Below are 19,377 nucleotides of genomic sequence, written 5' to 3'. Positions count from 1 at the left end.
TGATCATGACTGATTGGTTACACACAGCCGGAGGATTGTTACGAACTGATTACATGGACTTTATAAACAGCGCACACACAGACTTTATTGCTGAGTTTTGTTGAAATGTTAACATTACGACGCGGTTTCCCTTGCCTTGCCCTGCCATGTTTTAGACCCTCGCCTTGTCTTGTTTGATTGTTCCTGTCTGCTGCCTGGCTTTTTGACCATCTGCCTGTTTATCAACCACGACTCTGGATTTGCCTGTGTATATCTTATTGCCCCTGTGTTGACCATTGCTTGCCTCACTATCCTGCTATTAAACCCTGCGTTTCCCATGTGACACCCAGACATGCAAAGATATTTTTTATCTGCATTTTTAAAATGCATCCAGATTGGAGAAAGAAAAAGTATTACTGTACTTTATACAATGTATTTTGCGACACAACAAAATAAACAATATGAAGTATAATATATATAAAAAATAATATGAAACAATAGACTTTTTATTTTGGCAATACGATAAATACACTGGGCGATGCAGTGGTTCAGTAGGTAGTGCTGTCGCCTCACAGCAAGAAGGTCGCTGGTTCGAGCCTAGGCTGGGTATGTTGCCGCTTCTGTGTGGATTTTGCATATTTTTCCAGCATTCGCATGGGTTTCCTCCAGGTGCTCCGGTTTCCCCCACATGTCCAAAAACATGACGTACAGGTGAATTGTTTAGGCCAGTGGTTCTCAAATTTTTTTCATCAAGTACCACCTCAGAAAAAAATTGTCTCTTCAAGTACCACCAAAATGAGCAGTATTGAAATATAGTAGCGTAGTAGGCCCAGTAAAGCAGCTACAACTCTGCACAGTTAAAAAAAATTTGGCAGATTACTTTAGAAATATAGGCTATATGTCATATATGGCTTATTATGTACATAATTTTTGATAAATTTTGAAATGTGTGTAGCATGTACATCACATATTTAATTCCTCCGCGTATCACTAGAAGGAAGCCTGGGTACCACTAGTGGTACACTTACCACAGTTTGAGAACCACTGGTTTAGGCTAAATTGTCTGTAGTGAATAAGTGTGTATGGACGTTTCCCAGAGATGGGTTGCGGCTGGAAGGGCATCCGCTGCGTAAAACATATGCTGGATAAGCTGGTGGTTTATTCCACTGTGGGGATCTAAGGGACTAAGCCGAAAAGAAAATGAATGAATAAATGATATATACACTCACCTGCCACTATATCAGGTACATCTGTCCAACTGCTCATTAACACAAATTTCTAATCAGCCAATCACATGGCAGCAACTCAATGCATTCAGGCATGCAGACATGGTCAAGACAATCTGCTGCAGTTCAAACGAAGGCATGGTTGTTGGTGCTAGATGGGCTGGTTTGAGTATTTTAGAAACCGCTGATCTACTGGGATTTTCACGCACAACCATATCTAGGGTTTACAGAGAATGGTCTGAAAAAGAGAACATATCCAGTGAGTGGTTGTTCAGTGGGCGCAAATGCCTTGCTTATGCCAGAGGTCAGAGGAGAATGACCAGACAGAGAGGGGGATGTTTTCTTGACACACTTTGGGCCCATTAGTACTAATTGAGCATCGTGTCAACGCCACAGCCTACCCGAGTATTGTTGCTGACCATGTCCATCCCTTCATGACCACAGGGTACCCATCTTCTGATGGCTACTTCCAGCAGGATAAAGTGCCATGTCATAAAGCGGGAATCATCTCAGACTGCTTTCTTGAACATGACAATGGGTTCACTGTACTCAAATGGCATCCACAGTCACCAGATCTCAATCTAATAGAGCACTTTTGAGATGTGGTGGAACAGGAGATTCGCATCATGGATGTGCAGTTGACAAATCTGCAGCAACTTTGTGATGCTATCATGCCAATATAGAGCAAAATCTCTGAGGAATTTTCCAGTAGCTTGTTAAATCTATGCCACGAAGGATCAAGGCAGTTCTGAAGGCAAAAGGGGGTCCAACTCAGAACTAGTAAGGTGTACCTAATAAAGTGACCGGTGAGCGCTAAAATTAGCAGCCCTAAAAAATACCGGGTTCCAAACAATCGTTTAGTTTGACTTTTTTTTTACTAATTTAAATGGATTGAACATTAAACAATTAAACTGTCCCCTACTGTGTTGGTTAAGCTCTTTTTAAATAAGTAGTCTGAAAAAACAACAAACATCAATTTTTGAGTTTGCAGTGCATAAAATTTCTAAAAAAAATTATTATTTGTCACATGTTTACAAAACCAAGAAGATAAAGACTGAGATACAAAAACAAAAGAACAGAGAAAAAGATTTCTGGAAGGGAGAATGTATTTTCTCAGTATGCAGCAGTATCTGCGTTTGGGTTCTGTCAGATTTTTGGTCTGTCATCTATAAAAACAGGCCTGAAAAAAAGGTTGAGAAGGTGGGAGGACTGTGTAGGTGATCTGAACTAAACAGAATTCACAATGAGTTCCGCATACTGTGTAATTCCACCCATTACAACCAGTATGAGCTTTCAATTAAATGAAACCACCCACATGATTGAGAGAATAGTTGAGATTTCAGTCACGCCTTCCAAATCACTATAATCATCAGTGTGAAGGCTGTTCATGATTGATAAAAGAACTAAATGATGTCACAATTGTGGGTTACACTTTACAATAAGGTTCCATTAGTTTGTGTTGGTAAATGTTAACGCGGGGAGAACATGCAAACTCCACACAGAAATGCAAACTGAGCCAGCCGAGGCTCGAGCCAGTGACCTTCCTGCTGTGAGGCAAGAGCACTACCCACTGCACCACCGGATAGCAGAATTTGCATTATAAACATATATTATGTTTTTAGTAATAATACTTCCAAAATCTTCTTCTTCTTCTTCTTTGGCCTTAGTCCCGTATGGTTGCGGGGTTGGCTCTTTGGAACAAGTACACCATTTAGACTTGTGTATATGATCATGAGTTTTTTACACATTCCGGCCGGCCTGTCGTCTGGGCCTGTCACCCTCATACACTCATACACTACGGACAATTTAGCCTACCCAATTCACCTGCAGCATGTCAGCATGACTGTGGGGGAAACCGGAGCACCCGGAGGAAACCCACGCAAATGCAGGGAGTACATGCAAACTTCTCACAGAAATGCCAACTGAGCCGAGGTTCGAACCAGCGACCCAGCGACCCCATGATACTTCCAAAATCATTCCCCATAAATCTGCAGACACAGAGATGATGCCACATTTGCTGCTTGCACTGAATTAAATAACAGAAAGCTGATTGGCTATTGGATGGTTGGTCTCATTTGTAGTTGTAAAACTGGACTAGTAAAAAAAAGGACTACAACACCACAAAATTCTAGCAACAACAACTGAAAATAATTTAAATGAGCATTAGATGTAGCGTTACATGGACATCTGAAAAATAAGACCAATGCAAAAACAATTAAGAACAGCGAATTTAAGACTTTTTAAGAACCAGCAGAAACACTGTAATTCGCAGCAAAACAAAATATTGCAATGTCATTTTAATAATAGCATATTTTCTTTTATGGATTCTTTAGTGGAAACATGCGGACAGGATCTCCTAAAGAGCAAATTCCTCCCAACGATAACATAGCTCCCTGTTTACCCTGCTTTCTGCTAATATTTACTTTTCACTATTTCAGTTACGCGTCACTCGGCTCTCCATGCAAATGCATGCCTGCTGTAGTGCAAGATGTGGGCTGTCTAACCAAACACAACACTGTTATATTACTCTAAAACTCAATTATGTTTTTTTCTCATTTTGTAAACACTGCTGCCGACCAAACCCTCACTAAACAGCCTCACTAAAGCTTGCCACACATACAGTGTTGTCTGTATGTTCTATATTATACTTACATGTTTTTATTTGCTGCTTTTTATTACACTTATTTCAGATATCAATGTTTCTCTAATTCCGTTTAGCCATGCAAACTCAATCGTAACAGTACCCTCCAGCTCATAAATCATACAAGCTAAACAGATACTAAATAATTAATATGTTGATATCAATAATTAAAATCGCTCATCTAAAAACAAATTGTCCTCTTTAAATCTTCCTTCAGTCAAAAAAAGGGCCACAGAGCCAATCAAAAGACTATAAACTCTTTCAAGATCAAATTAAAAAGTTGTTTTTACAGTATCTTTACGGCGCATCAGTAAATCCACAGCAGTTTTGCTTAAACCTTCAATTATCGCAGAAACTATCATTATGCACAGGCGAGCTGAGGAACTGATGTTTATCCTCTTTAAAAAAATGTTCCCACAATTCATCCCGATGTTTATGTGACCACACATCTCTCGAGATGGGAGTTTGAGATGTAGGCACCTCAGGACAACACAATAGCTATTTTAATCTCACCACCCATGACTACATGAATGTGTGATCTGGTTTATACGGGAGTTTTGAAGCATTAAAGACTGGCAGACACTCTCAGAAACACTATATTATATAAATATTTAACTCTCCAGATGTCTGATATTTGGGGGATTTGCTCCTTTAATTGTTTTAAAATGATGTTGGAGAACATGATTGTTTTTGTTCAAGCCATTATCTTTATAGAGCCCCTATTTTACATTATAAAAGGTCATTTTTTGGTTTTAGGTCTCCATTAACAGGCTGATATGCATGTGAGGTCAAAAAACACTTTCCTTGTCTTATAATATGCATTTATTTTTACCTAATTGTCCATATGACTCCCATATGATTTGTTTAGCGATTCATTTGTTCCCAAACCAGCACTTTGCATCATGCTAATCTGCAGTGATTGGTACGATGACCCATTCTGCTGGGACTGGTCGACTGCATTCAACACAAGATGGTAAGAAATGCCCACTATGGCTTATCAACATTGTTGAAGTAGTCAGACTGCAGAGTATATGTGTGAGTCCAAAGCAGGAGGACATTAAAGTAATGCAGTTATATACCAGCTTATTGATTTATTCTTAACCATAATAACAATGACATACATTTAGTATTAACCCACATGGTCGCAAAAGCTGGGCTATTTTGAAACTTTTTGTAGAAACAGCTGAGTGTGGCCATAGCATCGACAAACGGTAGGGAAACACAAGCTCACAAACAAATTTCAACCGGTAAAGAAAGTGGCACACATCTCTTTTTCAACAAGCCTTTTGATGTAAAATGTAAATATAAAGAGTAAACCAGATACAGTACAAGCCACACGGATTAACTACAAGTAGCAAAACATTTAAATGCTAATAAAATGCAAAGCAATTAAATTATGGCTGTCAAAATTAGTGCGTCAACGCATGCGATTAATTTAAAATATTTAACGTAAAAAAATTACGTAAATAACACAGTTGCAGTTTTTTCATCTCCTGTTGTGGCCGAGGTGTGTTTAACATGCAAAGAAATATGGATAAGACCAAGGACGAGCTTTTAGAAGGAAAGTTTCAGTATAAAACAATAAATGTCGCATCACCAAGCTATCCAGCGTTTCCTCCAGAGTTTCATGTAATTCCGGGTGTTTCATTTTTAATCTTTAGACTTTAACTGCAGTTCAGCAGTTCACTTTCATTCAGCAGCATATAGTTCATGCCCCGTGACAATTATTGGATGAAAATATGAATTAAGGACTGCTGGAAGAGTGTTGCTTTAACAGAATTTGATACCACATGACGAACAGTAAGAAAAACCTCTGCATTTCGGGACTTGGTCCTTCAAAAATCACTACTTACATGGTAGACTCTTAACCATTACCTTAATCATAAAATCGGAGTATTGGTGTCCATAAATGTCCTCAAATGTTTTTATTAAGTATGATGTGTTTCCCCCTACACGCAACTTTTGTAAAGCATCTGCTTCATGCTGCTGTCAGAATCCTTGCTATAAAATATGCGCAATGTTCTGCGTGCTTTGTCAGTGTGTGTGTGTGTGTGTGTGTGTGTGTGTGTTTTCTAGAAACAACAGCAAACGCCTGTCATCGCTGACTGTGTTCGAAGTCTTGAGTCTTTGTTACGTGACTTTGATGTACCCCTGGGCCACATTGTCCCCCAATAATGTCAACAGACCGGACTGTTTTAGCAACTGGCTAAATATAATGGCCGACTAAGAAAAATTGTTTCTACTTTATAATTAATGTTCTCAACTCACAGCAATACAACTTTTCAGTGAGTACAATTGTTTGTATTCATTCATTCATTTTCCATCCCATCTCTGGGAAACATCCACACACACACACACACACATACACACACACACTCATACATATGGACAATTTAGCCTACCCAATTCACCTGTAACACATGTCTTTGGAAACCCCACTTGAACGCAGGGAGAATATACAAACTCCACACAGAAACGGCAACTGAGCCAAGGTTTGAACCAGCGACATAGCGACCTTCTTGCTGTGAGGCGACAGCGCTACCTACAGTGCCACTCTTGTAGTCCACTTAGCATCCAACTTGGAAATCATTTTTGTTTGTTATTGGCATTGATTGTTTTGAAATTCAAATGGCACTTACGTGGCTGTGTTTTTATTTATTTAATAAATATGGCGTGGTTTTCTTCTTATTTAAATATTTTCCAAATGATGTTTAACAGAGGAATTTTTTACATTATGTCTGATAATATTTTTTTCTTTTCGAAAAAGTCTTAAATGTTTAATTTTGGCTAGAATAAAAGCAGTTTAAAATTTTTTAAACACCATTTTAGGCACAAAATTATTAGCCCCTTTAAGCTAAAATTTATTTTCAATAGTCTACAGAACAAACCACTGTTATACAATAACTTGCCTAATTAGCCTAATATGCCTAGTTAACCTAATTAACCTAGTTAAGCCTTTAACTGTCACTTTAAGCTGTATAGAAGTGTCTTGAAAAATATCTAGTAAAATATTATTTACTGTCATCATGGCAAAGATAAAATAAATCCATTATTAGAAATGAGTTAATAAAACTATTATGTTTAGAAATTAGTTGAAAAAAATCTTCTCTCTGTTAAACAGAAATTGGGGGAAAAATAAACAGAGGGGCTAATAATTCAGGGGGGCTAATAATTCTGACTTCAACTGTATGTGTATGTGTATATATATATATATATATATATATATATATATATATATATATTTTTTTTTTTTTTTTTTTTTTTTTTCATTTATAGTTAAATGGCAATATCATACACCCAGTGTAACACAACACCTGGCAAGGTGCAAGTGTTTTTTCGCTATTTGCACACCGGCGCATCTATCATTTTCATGTTTTTCACCATGTTGTTTAAATAGCAAATCCATTTCCACCACTTGGACTGTGTGTTAAGGGGTATAGTCGCACCGTTACCATTTTTAAGGTACCTAAAATAGCCTACACCAATGACCAACTAAAAGCTGGTCTAAAGTCAATGGTGCAGAGTTTTTACTTATTATTTAAAGACTGCAGTAGTTATGTGCCTGTGTGTGTCCAAAACACGCAAACACATTGCTAAATTAACACACGGGGATGTACTGCAACATAAAAATATAGTTAAATATGAAAAAATTAAAGGATTCAAATGTTACAAAAATATACATTTTATATAAAAATATACTTTTGTGAGATTTTAATCCTGTTAAATGCTCTGTTTAATATGCTTTTAAAAAGGTGTAAAGTAAAATTAAGTACACTACCTGACAAAGCAACAAATAATAACTTGACTTGTAGTTAATCATTTGTAAAAGTGGCTGAAGGTAGGTTTTTCCGATGAATCATATGTTGAACTGCTTCCCAATAATCACAAATACTGCATAAGTCCTTACATTACAAACCACAGGAGATGGCAAAGTTCTCAGCAGGATAGCTCATACTTCAGCCTCCACATCAAAGTTCCTGAAAGCAAAAAAGTCAAGATGCTCCAGGATTGGCCAGCCCAGTCACCAGACATGAACATTATTAAGCATGTCTGGGATAAAATGAAGGAGGCATTGAAGATGAATCCAAATAATCTTAATGAACTCCGGGAGTCCTGCACGAATGCTTTCTTTGCCATTTCACATGACTTTATTGATAACTGAAGTTATCTGAGTCAATGCAGAGATGTATAGATGCAATTGTCCAAGTTCATGAGAGCATAAACAATATTAATTATTCATCCCCTGCAACATGACTTTATATTCTATACTGTTTTTTTTTTTATTAAGTGACAAGACTTTTGTTTAAGCAAAGTCAGACCTTATCGTCTTAATTAAATAACTAAAATTCAAGTCATGATCATATTTTATTTTGTTAAAATAAGTGTGAGACCCTTGCCTTTCATATTAGCCACTTCTGATACCAAATTATCAATTAGAAGCCAAGTTATTATTTGTTGTTCCTAAAACTGAGATGGGCGACAAGACTTTTCTTAGGTAGTGTATGCGCAATAGTTAACATCCCAAAAAAAAAAGATGCATATTACAGGATTACAGTATGTGTTTCAGGCATGTGTGTAGTGCTTCTTTACAAACTAATATTGTCTACTATTAGCCTGGAATGCTTAATAGACTGCTTTTACATGTTCAGTAAAAACAATTACTATTGTTATCATGCAAATGTAACAACTGACTTTTTGAACCAACCAATGCTTCTATAGGGCAGCACAGTGGCGCAGTTAGTAGCAAGATTACCTTACAGCAGAAAGGTCGCTGGTTCGAGCCCCGGCTGGGTCAGTTGGCGAATCTGTGTGGAATTTGCATGTTCTTCCTGTGTTTGCGTGGTGCTCTGGTTTTCCCCATAAGTGAATTGGGTAAGCTAAATTGTCCATAGTGTATGTGTGTGAATGAGTGTGTATGGATGTTTCCCTGTGATGGGTTGCAACTGGAAGGGCATCAGCTGCATAAAACATATGCTGGATAAGTTGGCAGCTCATTTCGCTGTGGCGACCCCAGATAAATAAAGGGACTAAGCCGAAAAAAAAACGAATGAATGAATGAATGCTTCTATACTCATTTTCGGTCTACTCACATGGGGGTAGAGAGGAAAATGAAGATTCTTCCTGAGCTGAGCGACTGAGGAGCCACACCAGTCTTCAAACACGTGGAGGTTCGCTTGACCTTTAAACTGTTAAGAAAACACACAAACACACAAAGACTTCAATGATCATCAACACTTCTAAATGAAAGAAAAAGCTAATAGTGTAATGTTATGACAAACATTCTTCAATGTATTTTTTTTTTTATTCCTGAATGAGCAGTGTAAAGTAAAAACTTCAGTATGTGCCAGATGATAGAAATCTATTTCTGATACACAGCGTGGAGGTAAAGAATGTCTCTGGAATTTCTCTTTACTAAAAGTAAAGCTATGAACACACTTTTTGATGAGAAATGCAGTGTAGTTAATAAATAGTGAAGCTATTTCATAAAAAATATAGAATCGTATATGTTAAATGTAAAGATATACAGCTGAAGAGAAAATTTTTAGTCCTTTTCAAAACTTTGTATTCTTTTTCAAATATTTTCCAAGTGATGTTTAGCAGAGCAAAAAAAATAAAATTAAAATAAAAAATACACAGTATTTCCTATATATTTTATCCTATATATTTTAGTTTGACAGGAATTAAAAAAAAAAAAAAAAAACATGAGGACAATATTATCAGCCCCATTTAAAATTCATTTTTGATTGGCTACAGAGCAAACCACTGTTGTCTAATGACTTGCATAATTAACTTAATTTATTAGTGGACCTAAGCTTTTAATTAGCATCTTAAGCTAAACAGTAGTATCTTGCTAAATAACTAGTAAAATATTATCAGGGTATGCGCTTAAAAATGTCTTAATCTCGAAAGCTAAATTTTAGGCCTTTAAAAGTCTTATACTGAAATAATTCTCTTTATTCCAGACACTAGGTCCAATAATACAAAAGACAGACAAAACAATACAAACCACACAATATACTTTAAAAAAAGGCAATTTTACCAATATTTCATTAAAGGTGACTGAAAATGCACCTCAGTAAGCCTAGGATTTATCAATAGGTTTAAAATGCTATTCTGAGAATTCTCCAACCGACATATAAACTTATAGATCAAATTTCTCCAAAAAATTTTCAAATGGAAAAATATTCAAATTTTCATGAACAGCACGAATGTGAATGCGTATGAATGTTCTGATTGGCTGGAGTATACATCTTACTTCAGCGCGTGAACGTGCTTTTTCCGTCAATTTTCCTTCTGCGTTCACACAGAGCAGCACTCTGGCAAATTGCCGGTAATTTTACAACTTCTCTTTCTGGAAAATTGCCGGAATTAATTTACAGGTACTTTCAAAAAAGGGTCTGTTCACACATACAGACCTTTCCGAAAAATTGCAGGTAATTTTCTGAAAAAGTCTCTATTTGTGAAAGGGGCTAAAGAGAAAAGTCTAGTACACTGAAACAACTTCAGTCCAGTTTTCAGATTTGAAGTTCAGTTTAGTTCAGCGTAACAAAAAATGTAGTATAAGTGTCAAATTGGTACAACCATAGCTTTATTTCAGCATAGAAATACTAGATTCATGCATCTAAGGAAACTAAAGTTTCAAAGTAGCTTCTCCAACACAGGCAGGAACCCATGCTGAGATGAACATCCACAACACAACATCACCAACTGCGCTCATCTCTTCAGCAGGGAGCCAGCGTCTTCCTGAGCAAAAAAAAAAAAAAACTACAACATACATAAATATAGCACTTCTTCAGAATTTATGAGATTTGTGGCAGAATGACACCAGGGACTGAGTCGCAAAACTACTGAAGATACCGCAAGAAGTAGGGATGTACTGACCGCTGCTGCATGACCTCAACTGGACTGAACCGTCACATTTTCATCCACAGAGAGATAAACATTAATAAAACATGACAGCAGTTTAGACAACTGGTGTTCTGGCACATTGTTCCACACGCTCAACGGAGCATCTACAGGCCCCCCAAAAAAACACTACGAAACGCACACCAGAGAACATCAGAGGTGTTACAGCCCCAAGCTAAAGGGAGGAAAACGAGAACATTTTCCAGCCGAGTAGAAAAATCCAATCGCTTCAGAACTCGCTCGTGGCATTTACTTCTGATGAAGCATGTCACAAATGATTAGCATCAGTTAGCATGCTAAAGCACGGATCACCACGCGCAATACTGAGCCCGCCGTTTTCGCTGATGTCAGTGAAAGATTTTTAAGCTGAAAAATAGAAGCGACGTATTCGCATTAGACAACCGGCTACACTTTCAGACCAAGTATACTTTATTCTCTGTATTTGGTGTCTGTCAGAAGACATTAGACTTGAGCAGTAAGAAGAGGACTGGGAGTTATTGTTTATTCCTTGCTGTTGGCGCAAAATTGATTCCTTGCTCTCCCTCTGTGAATTCTCTAAACGCGATCAATATGAAGATCAGAAGCGCAGTTCTGTTACACACCACATTTGCACACACCACAGAGCCCTGGAATAAAGGCACCTTGCGGTTGAGGTAGTGGAGGGAAAATTCATTCACTTTCATGAACTGCAAAAAAACTTCAGTTGCATCAGTTCGCAATGAATCTTTGATGAACAAAATGTTCCTGACCATCACAGTTGAGGTGAACCCGGTCAAGCCATCAATTCTGCATTCTATCTAATAGTAGTTTCGGTAACCGACCTCAGGCTCAGGATGGAAGGTTGGCATCTTGCTGAGAAAGCTTCAAGTAGTTGGTGATGCAATTTTAAGGCCGTTTCTACAAGAGTCTTCTCATGCAAAAATGAATACTGCATAAGTACAGCCGAGACCAAAAAAAAGAGAAGAAATAAGATCACTTGAAATTTTGCTGTTTCCTTGGATTGACTGGAATTCAGAGGTATGGGTTTAAGTAAAATAAATATTTTTGTGTAATTCTTTAAAGTTGCATAATATTTCTTTAAAGTTTCAAATCAAAATATTACCATTTAGAGCAGGGGTTTCAAACTTATTTTTAGTATTGGGTACCGAAACTCTTTTGTTCGGTATCGGTGCTAATTTATAAAAGACCAGAGTATTGATAAGCTCTGACGTAAGCGGTTCTGCTGTCAGTACTGGAGAATTATTGCTGAATAAACATTACTTAAAGTAGCATAATTTAACTAAGCAACCTTTTCTAATTTGAGATATTTGATATTCATCTACACAGTCAACAATCTCACAGGAAAAATGCTTGTGTTTCCGCCGAGAGCGTCAAGTATAAAAGGCTTCACAGTTCTCGGCTGTGTGTGCGCTCGCGACACAGACTCGCGCTTACACAGCTCGTAAGCTTACGCAGTGTAAGAGAGAACCAAACGGGTTGTATTTCAGTAGTGGATAGCGACAACACTCGTTGCGAAACAATTTGTTTGCTTGTATAAGCAGGAAGGCAAGCAATCTGGCTAAGAAAAAGTATCTTTAACTGCATTGCAATGTTTTGACTGCCTAGCTACTAACGGTATCTTTAAATCATCCACATCATTATGCCAGCAGTCAATCACCTAAAGTAGTATAGTGTTAATATTAGTATTAATAGTTAAATAAACACACACATTCGGTTACAATGAAAACAGTACTTTTTTCGGCAGTAGCCAAAAAAAAAAACCTTAAACATTAAAAATGCTTTTACATCAGCTGTTTTTACAAACATAGCCTATGAATAGCCTAATAATAAAGTATGCTTAAGAAATAAGCATCACAGCATGTTTTTTTACATTGCAAGACTGTATTAAAAACTCTATTAAAAACACTGTTTACTCCCAAAACACTGTTAACTAGTTGTGTAATGTGTTGATGTAAATTCATAAACATTATCTGATTATTTAACTGCATTTTGCAACTGAAAGAGGGTTTTTATTTCAACTTCAGGGAGCCCAGTAAACCAAGAAAGATCTCAACTTCTGCCAGAAAAGTCAAACATGTTGATTTTTCTCCAGAAGAATAGTTAAAAACTGAGAGTCATTGTCCTTTAAACTATTGTACATTTTTGTACAGGCAAAATTTATTTATTTGTTTCCCAATTATTGGTTTTGATTTATTTTACATTGAAATCTTGATAACAAAATAAAGTTTTTTTTAAAAATAAAGTCGTTTTTTTTTTCTTCTTACAAATAACACTTCAAAAAGTATCTATAAGAGAACAGTTAAAATATCGAACCGATAAGTGGTATCAATAAAAGTAGTAATAACTTATGACGTTAAAACCATTTCATTGAAGAAATGTCATCAGTAGTTAGTCAATTAAAACACGTAACTATAAAACATAAATGCCCATTAACAAAATGGTCCTAATTATTCATATTTTCATATAAGTTCATATAATTCATACTTAATATAACTTTTATTCAACCAGCAAGATTTTTTGGACTGGAAATGACACAGGCATCTCCCAAATGATAAAAGACAAAAGATACTGTAATTAATGCTCTTTGCAAACTGTCACAGTGCATGGAAAAATCCAAAGTTTCATTGAGAAAAGCTGTTTTAATCAACTCAACACTGCCCACACTGTGGAAGAACTCAGCATGGTTGGAAACCAAACGTGAAACCAGAGAAAAAATGGTTAGCAGACAAAAACATTAATGATTTGCAGTGGCCTAGCCAGAGTCCTGACTTAAACCCAATTAAGAATCTGTGGAAAGATCAGGGTTACTACAAGGAGACAGTCCAACCTGAAACCATTTTAGAAGAAAGAATAAATTCAAACTGTTTCGTGACAATCACAGAATATTACATTTTGAGTGAACTATCCCTTTGACTCGTTCTGATTTGGATTGTAATAAAAAAGGTGCACCTTTTGTAAAGCTTTAAAATTTATATATAAGCTTGTAAAGCTTATGGAATATATAAATATATAAATAAATATATTGTGAAAAGCGCTATACAAATGAACTTACACGGGATTGAAATGAATACTGAAAGTAGTGAACATATGTTGATAAAAGATCACATCTATTTACATACGTTTAACGTATTACGCTCTGCCTTAATTTCTGCTTGGAGAAATTACAGTTGACAATGTGTACAGGAATAGTCTGAAACTAGTTTCCAGTTTATACACACAACCACAGGAAATGACATAAACTTTAAGAATGGGCACTTTGATTCAAATCTTGCAGTTTTTTTTTTAAATATTATTATTTGGTATCCTGTTGAATTCAGTGAGTCACTCTTCTCATTTGTGCTGTGAGCTTTTATCCTCGGTACCAGCCCACAAACTAGGCCATGGAGATTAACCCTGTGATTCCACTGCTATAAATAGACACTATCAGCCAGAACATACTGTATTTTCATAGAGTGCCATTCTTATTTAAACCAGAGGGATTTTTATGGGGAGGTTATGATTAAACTCAGTTGCCTTCGTGGGTAAATGCGGCAGCTGTTTTGAACGTTCATGTAATCATTTTGCCTTTCTGAATGAAAGCTTGCTCCGCACTTTACAACAAGGGTTCATTGGTTGATTGGTTAATGTATAGACTAACATGAATTAATAATGAACAATATTTGTTCAGCATTTAATAATAATGTCTGATAAAAACTTAAAAACTAAAGCTTGATCAAAATCCAAATTAATTTTAATCAACAACTCCAAATCAGAAAAAAAAGTTGAGACAGTATGGAAAATGAAAAAAAAAGGAAAAAAAGAAAGTAGTGAATTCATTTATTTTGACTTGCAGACAATACAACAAACATTATCATTAACGTGTGTTCTCCATGATTTCTTTTTTTTTTTGTTTTTGTTTCAATTTGTTTTTCAATTTTGGTTCGTGCAACACATTTAAAAAAAAAAGTTGGGACAAGAGCATTTTAGGGTTAGTAATCAGGTAAAATAATGATGTGATTTGAAAGTTGATGGCAACAGGTGATTAATTATGATTTGGTACAAAAGCAGCATCCAAGAAAAGTTTAGTTCTTTAGGAGCAAAGATGGGCCAAGAATCGCCAGTTTGTTCACAGATACGAGAGAATTTTTGAAATGTTTAAAAACAATGTTATTCAAAGAAAGATATAAGGACATTTGGATATTTCACCTTCATCAACGGTGCATAACATATTTAAAAGATTCAATCTGGAGAAATTTCAGTGCATAAAGGACAAGGGCGCAAGCCTCAGCTGAACTTCTGTGGTCTCCGAAACCTCAGGCATAATGAATTATCCATCATAATTTATTTATAATCACCATGATTATACACCGTCATAATCACATCATGATATCACCACATGGCCACAGAACTACTTTGACAAACCTTTGTCAAGTACCACAATACATAGTTACATCCACAGATGCCAGTTAAAACTGTACTGTGCCAAAAGAAAGCCCTATATTACCAGTGTTCAGAAAGAAAGAAAGAAAGAAAGAAAGAAAGAAAGAAAGAAAGAAAGAAAGAAAGAAAGAAAGAAAGAAAGAAAGAAAGAAAGAAAGAAAGAGGAATAGTGGAAAGAATGAATCAAAAAAATTAACAAAAAGAAAGAACGAAAAGAATGAACGGAAGAAGCGAGCAAATGAATGGATGAACAAAACAATAAATCAAAAAGCATACAAACGAAAGAACGAATGAAAACAAAAGAGTGAACAAACGAAGAATAAACAAAGAGTGAATGAACAGAACAAACCAAAGAGCAAACAAATGAAAGAATGAACAAACAAAATAAATAATGAAAGAAAGAAACTCAAAACTAAACTACTGAAACCAAACTCTCTTTGAATATTAAACAAAACCCTTTATTTAATAATATATATATATATATATATATATATATATATATATATATATATATATATATATATATATATATATATATATATATATATATATATATATATATATTTTTTTTTTTACACAGCAAACAAGTGAGTCATGTAAATGTGGAGAAAATGTCTAGTAATATATATTAAATTATTTAATTCATGCAAAATATCCACCTTTATTGGTGATAATTCAACCGGCTAGGTATTTCAACCAACACATACATAACAGGTTAATGCCTTTGAATAATGGATAATTTACATTACTCAATCTCTGTCACTTTCCTTCGACTTAGCTCCTGCTTTATCAGAGGTCATCATTATCATTATAATGTATATTAAATAATATACATACATATGAACACATCCACAGTCACATCAAGGTCATTTTAAGTATATTTGAGCTTGTGTATACAAGTTTTCTGGTTATTATCTGAGAATATCTTACTTTGGACTGTTGCGACTGACCAATCAAGTATTCCAGAGAGATTTGTAATAGGATCCATAAAGCTAACAGTTAAGAGATTTCTGTCAATACACTCAAGATTCCCATTGGTTTAAACAAGAATATGGAGAAATGCCATTCATCAACTAGATTAGTTGTTGTATTGTGATGTATCCATCGACTGATCTTTCAAGTGATCAGTCACTTGTGTCCTTTATGATGTCACATGGTATCATATTGATGGATGATAGTAATCAAATGCTCTCATTAATGCATTAATGGAAACGCTGCAGCTTCCCAGAACAAGTGCTAATGACCTGTATTTTGGGAAGACTGAGCAAGAGACAGAAAATTGAGGAAGAGAGAGCAGATTAATGTCTCACCATCACATGTTATTGCTACATTTTTTTTTTATTTCTTGCATAAAATGCAGCTAAAAGATCTACATACAGGGGCTAAATGTTATACACCTAAACACAGATTTTGACTACAAAAATAACTGCAATAAAATTGCTAGGTTCAGCCTGCTGGCTCATTTTATTGTTAGTTTATATATATATATATATATATATATATATATATATATATATATATATATATATATATATATATATATATATATATTTACACATTTTTTACTGTTTTTTTTTTACACAGTAAAAATGCTGTCCTAACACAAAATTATTAACTTATTTGTTTTTAACAATTTATGTGGATTCAACATAAAACATTTAAGGATTGTGATGTTGCAACTCATTTTAGATAAGTGGTTTAAACTACAAGCAAAATTATTTCTTGTAAACCTTTTAAGGGTTACTCTAAAAAATGCTGTTTTTAATACTAAAATTATTGGGTTGAATCGTCCCTGTTAGCTCAGAGGTCAATTAACTAATTGTTGCTCATTATACACTGTACCATTTGTTTGTGTTAATAGCCTAGGGCCCTATCATACACTCGGTGCAATAAGGTGTGCTTGGCACGATGTGTTGCTATTTTCAGATGAATGCATTTACATTTTACATTTACATTTAGTCATTTAGCAGACGCTTTTATCCAAAGCGACTTACAAATGAGGACAAGGAAGCAATTTACACAACTAAGAGCAACAATGAATAAATGCCATGGGCAAGTTTCAGGTCTGTAAAGTCTAAGAAGGAAAGTATTAGTAGTATTAGTAATTTTTTTTAATTTTTTTTTTTTTTGGGTACAGTTAGTGTGATATTCAGAGAGGCAATTGCAGATTAGGAAGTGTAGTGGAGACTAAATAGTGACTCTGCTGTTCTGATGCAGTTAGGGAGTTCATTCCACCAACTGGGCAGATTGAGCGTGAGCGTGAGCATTCGCGAAAGTGATTTCTTCCCTTTTTGGGATGGAACCACGAGGCGACGTTCATTCACAGAACGCAAGTTTCTGGAGGGCACATAGATCTGCAGAAGTGAGAGCAGATAAGAAGGAGCAAGGCCAGAAGTCACTTTGTAGGCAAACATCAGAGCTTTGAATTTGATGCGAGCAGCAACTCGCAGCCAGTGCAGTTGCAACCCTAATTTTCCAGTTTTGTGCTACGTTATTTATATATCAAATCCATTTGCACCACTTTGTGGACTCATGGGTGTGCTGGTATAAAATATGGGTGTGTTGAGGCAATACTATTAACTAAAATAGACTATGCAACTGACCAGCTGAAAGCAGGTCTAAAGTCCAGCCTGGAGCATGTTAGTTCTGTGCCTCAAATACTTACACATTGCTTAATGCACACAGGATGTACAGCAATATGCATATATCTTTACAAATAATAATAATAATAATAATAATAATAATAATAAAATGAAACATTAAAAATAAATGTTACAATAAATATATATATTTTTTACATAAATATAAAAACCACTACCTCCCTGTCTTCTTCATCTCGGGAGGCTTTATTCAATTTATTCATGACAATGTGCTTTTGTATAATATAATTTTTATTATTAGCAGTATTGTTTATTATATGCATATTTATATTTGTTTTAATAAAAACATGCTTAGATGTGTATACCTGTTGGGTTTTGGACCATATAGGGCAATAGGACGTGTGTTTGGATTTAACTCCGTTTTTTGACCACACTTCATTATTATTGTTATCATTATTTATTATTAGCATTTACTCTTTTGCTGAAAATTAGAACTAACTTTAGAAATATTTTTGAAACAAATATATGGGCCTAACAAATGAAATTAAATGTGTAGGCTAATGTCTTTAGTGGAGTGCGTACAACACCGTTTCCTTATCCACGAAAGTAAAGGAGTAAAGAGTAAAAGTGAAGAGAAAGAGAAAGTAAAGAGGCCAAATGAAGGAGGCTTATTCTTTATCCTCGCTTTGCAGATGGTCTGTATAACTGTTTTTTGCTAGTGAAGCATTCAGTTTTTCCACTTACAAAGTCCGCCATGTAAATAGCAAATGGCGTGATGCAACTCATAAGAGAATAATCACAACCCTGTTAAACCATGTGCCACGGCTCAACCTTATTTTTCTGTCCTTAAAATAGCAAAAGTAGATTCAGACACCCCCTTAATGCTTTTGTGCCATGCGCTTTAGACTTTGTGCCTAGATCATTAAAATAGACCCTCTACGGCTTAATGTGTTGTCATGCACTAAAAGGTTGTTGCTGCTTGTTCAAACTACTTAGGCCCTGTTTACACTAGTGCGTTTTAGTTTTAAAACGGCGTTCTAGATCAAAAACGATCCGCATCCACACTAACGTTTTGCCTAGCGTCTCTGAACATATCTCCGTCTACACTACGCCACCAAAAACGTATATCACGTGACCATTCACGCACTCTGGCAATGCGCATTCTAGTATAAACAGAAAGCATGCGTCTCGCTCGGCATTTGGTTATTGTTAGTCAACAAACGCCAGTTGAACAATAAACATGATGGCAAAGAAAGCAAGAGAGGTATTTTTGTGGACGGACGACGAGGTCGAGTTGTTACTAAATGTAACAAATGAATAACTGCACAATGGCGCTTAAAACAGACAATAGTGCAAACAACGTTCACATTTCTGTGCTCATGTTGTTGTTTACAGTACTGTCTTCCGGTAGCGTTAAAGCCATGTGTTATAGTCATGTGATAGAGGCTTGACGAATAAGGGAAGGATACAGTGACGAAGGCAATGACCCAAAAGCCCCAATCAGGTAGCGAATCTCAGCAGTCCTGCCTCTGTTTTCAGATGTCTCCGTTTTTCCTCATCCACACTGAGACGGAGCAGCAGCGTTTCAGAATGAAAACGGCCTCTC

The 19,377-nt window shown here is 35.7% G+C and overlaps 1 protein-coding gene across 4 annotated transcripts in view; it reads right to left on the bottom strand.

The window, feature by feature from the left end:
* b4galnt4a (beta-1,4-N-acetyl-galactosaminyltransferase 4a) overlaps positions 1 to 19,377 on the bottom strand; it is a 329,936-nt gene that overhangs the window by 122,393 nt on the left and 188,166 nt on the right. For all 4 annotated transcript variants that reach the window (XR_015526501.1, XR_015526502.1, XM_087312347.1 and 1 more), the window contains exon 4: positions 8,937 to 9,032. Coding sequence is in view for 2 of the 4 variants with exons in the window: in XM_087312347.1 (XP_087168473.1) it covers positions 8,937 to 9,032 (96 nt within the window). In the remaining 2 variants the exon portion in view is untranslated. The remainder of the gene's footprint in view (positions 1 to 8,936; positions 9,033 to 19,377) is intronic.

This window comes from Danio rerio, chromosome 25 (genome assembly GCF_052040795.2).
Source record: "Danio rerio strain M-AB ecotype USA chromosome 25, GRCz13ab, whole genome shotgun sequence".
NCBI classification, from domain to species: Eukaryota; Metazoa; Chordata; class Actinopteri; order Cypriniformes; family Danionidae; genus Danio; species Danio rerio.
This window is presented reverse-complemented; position numbering and strand designations above follow the sequence as displayed.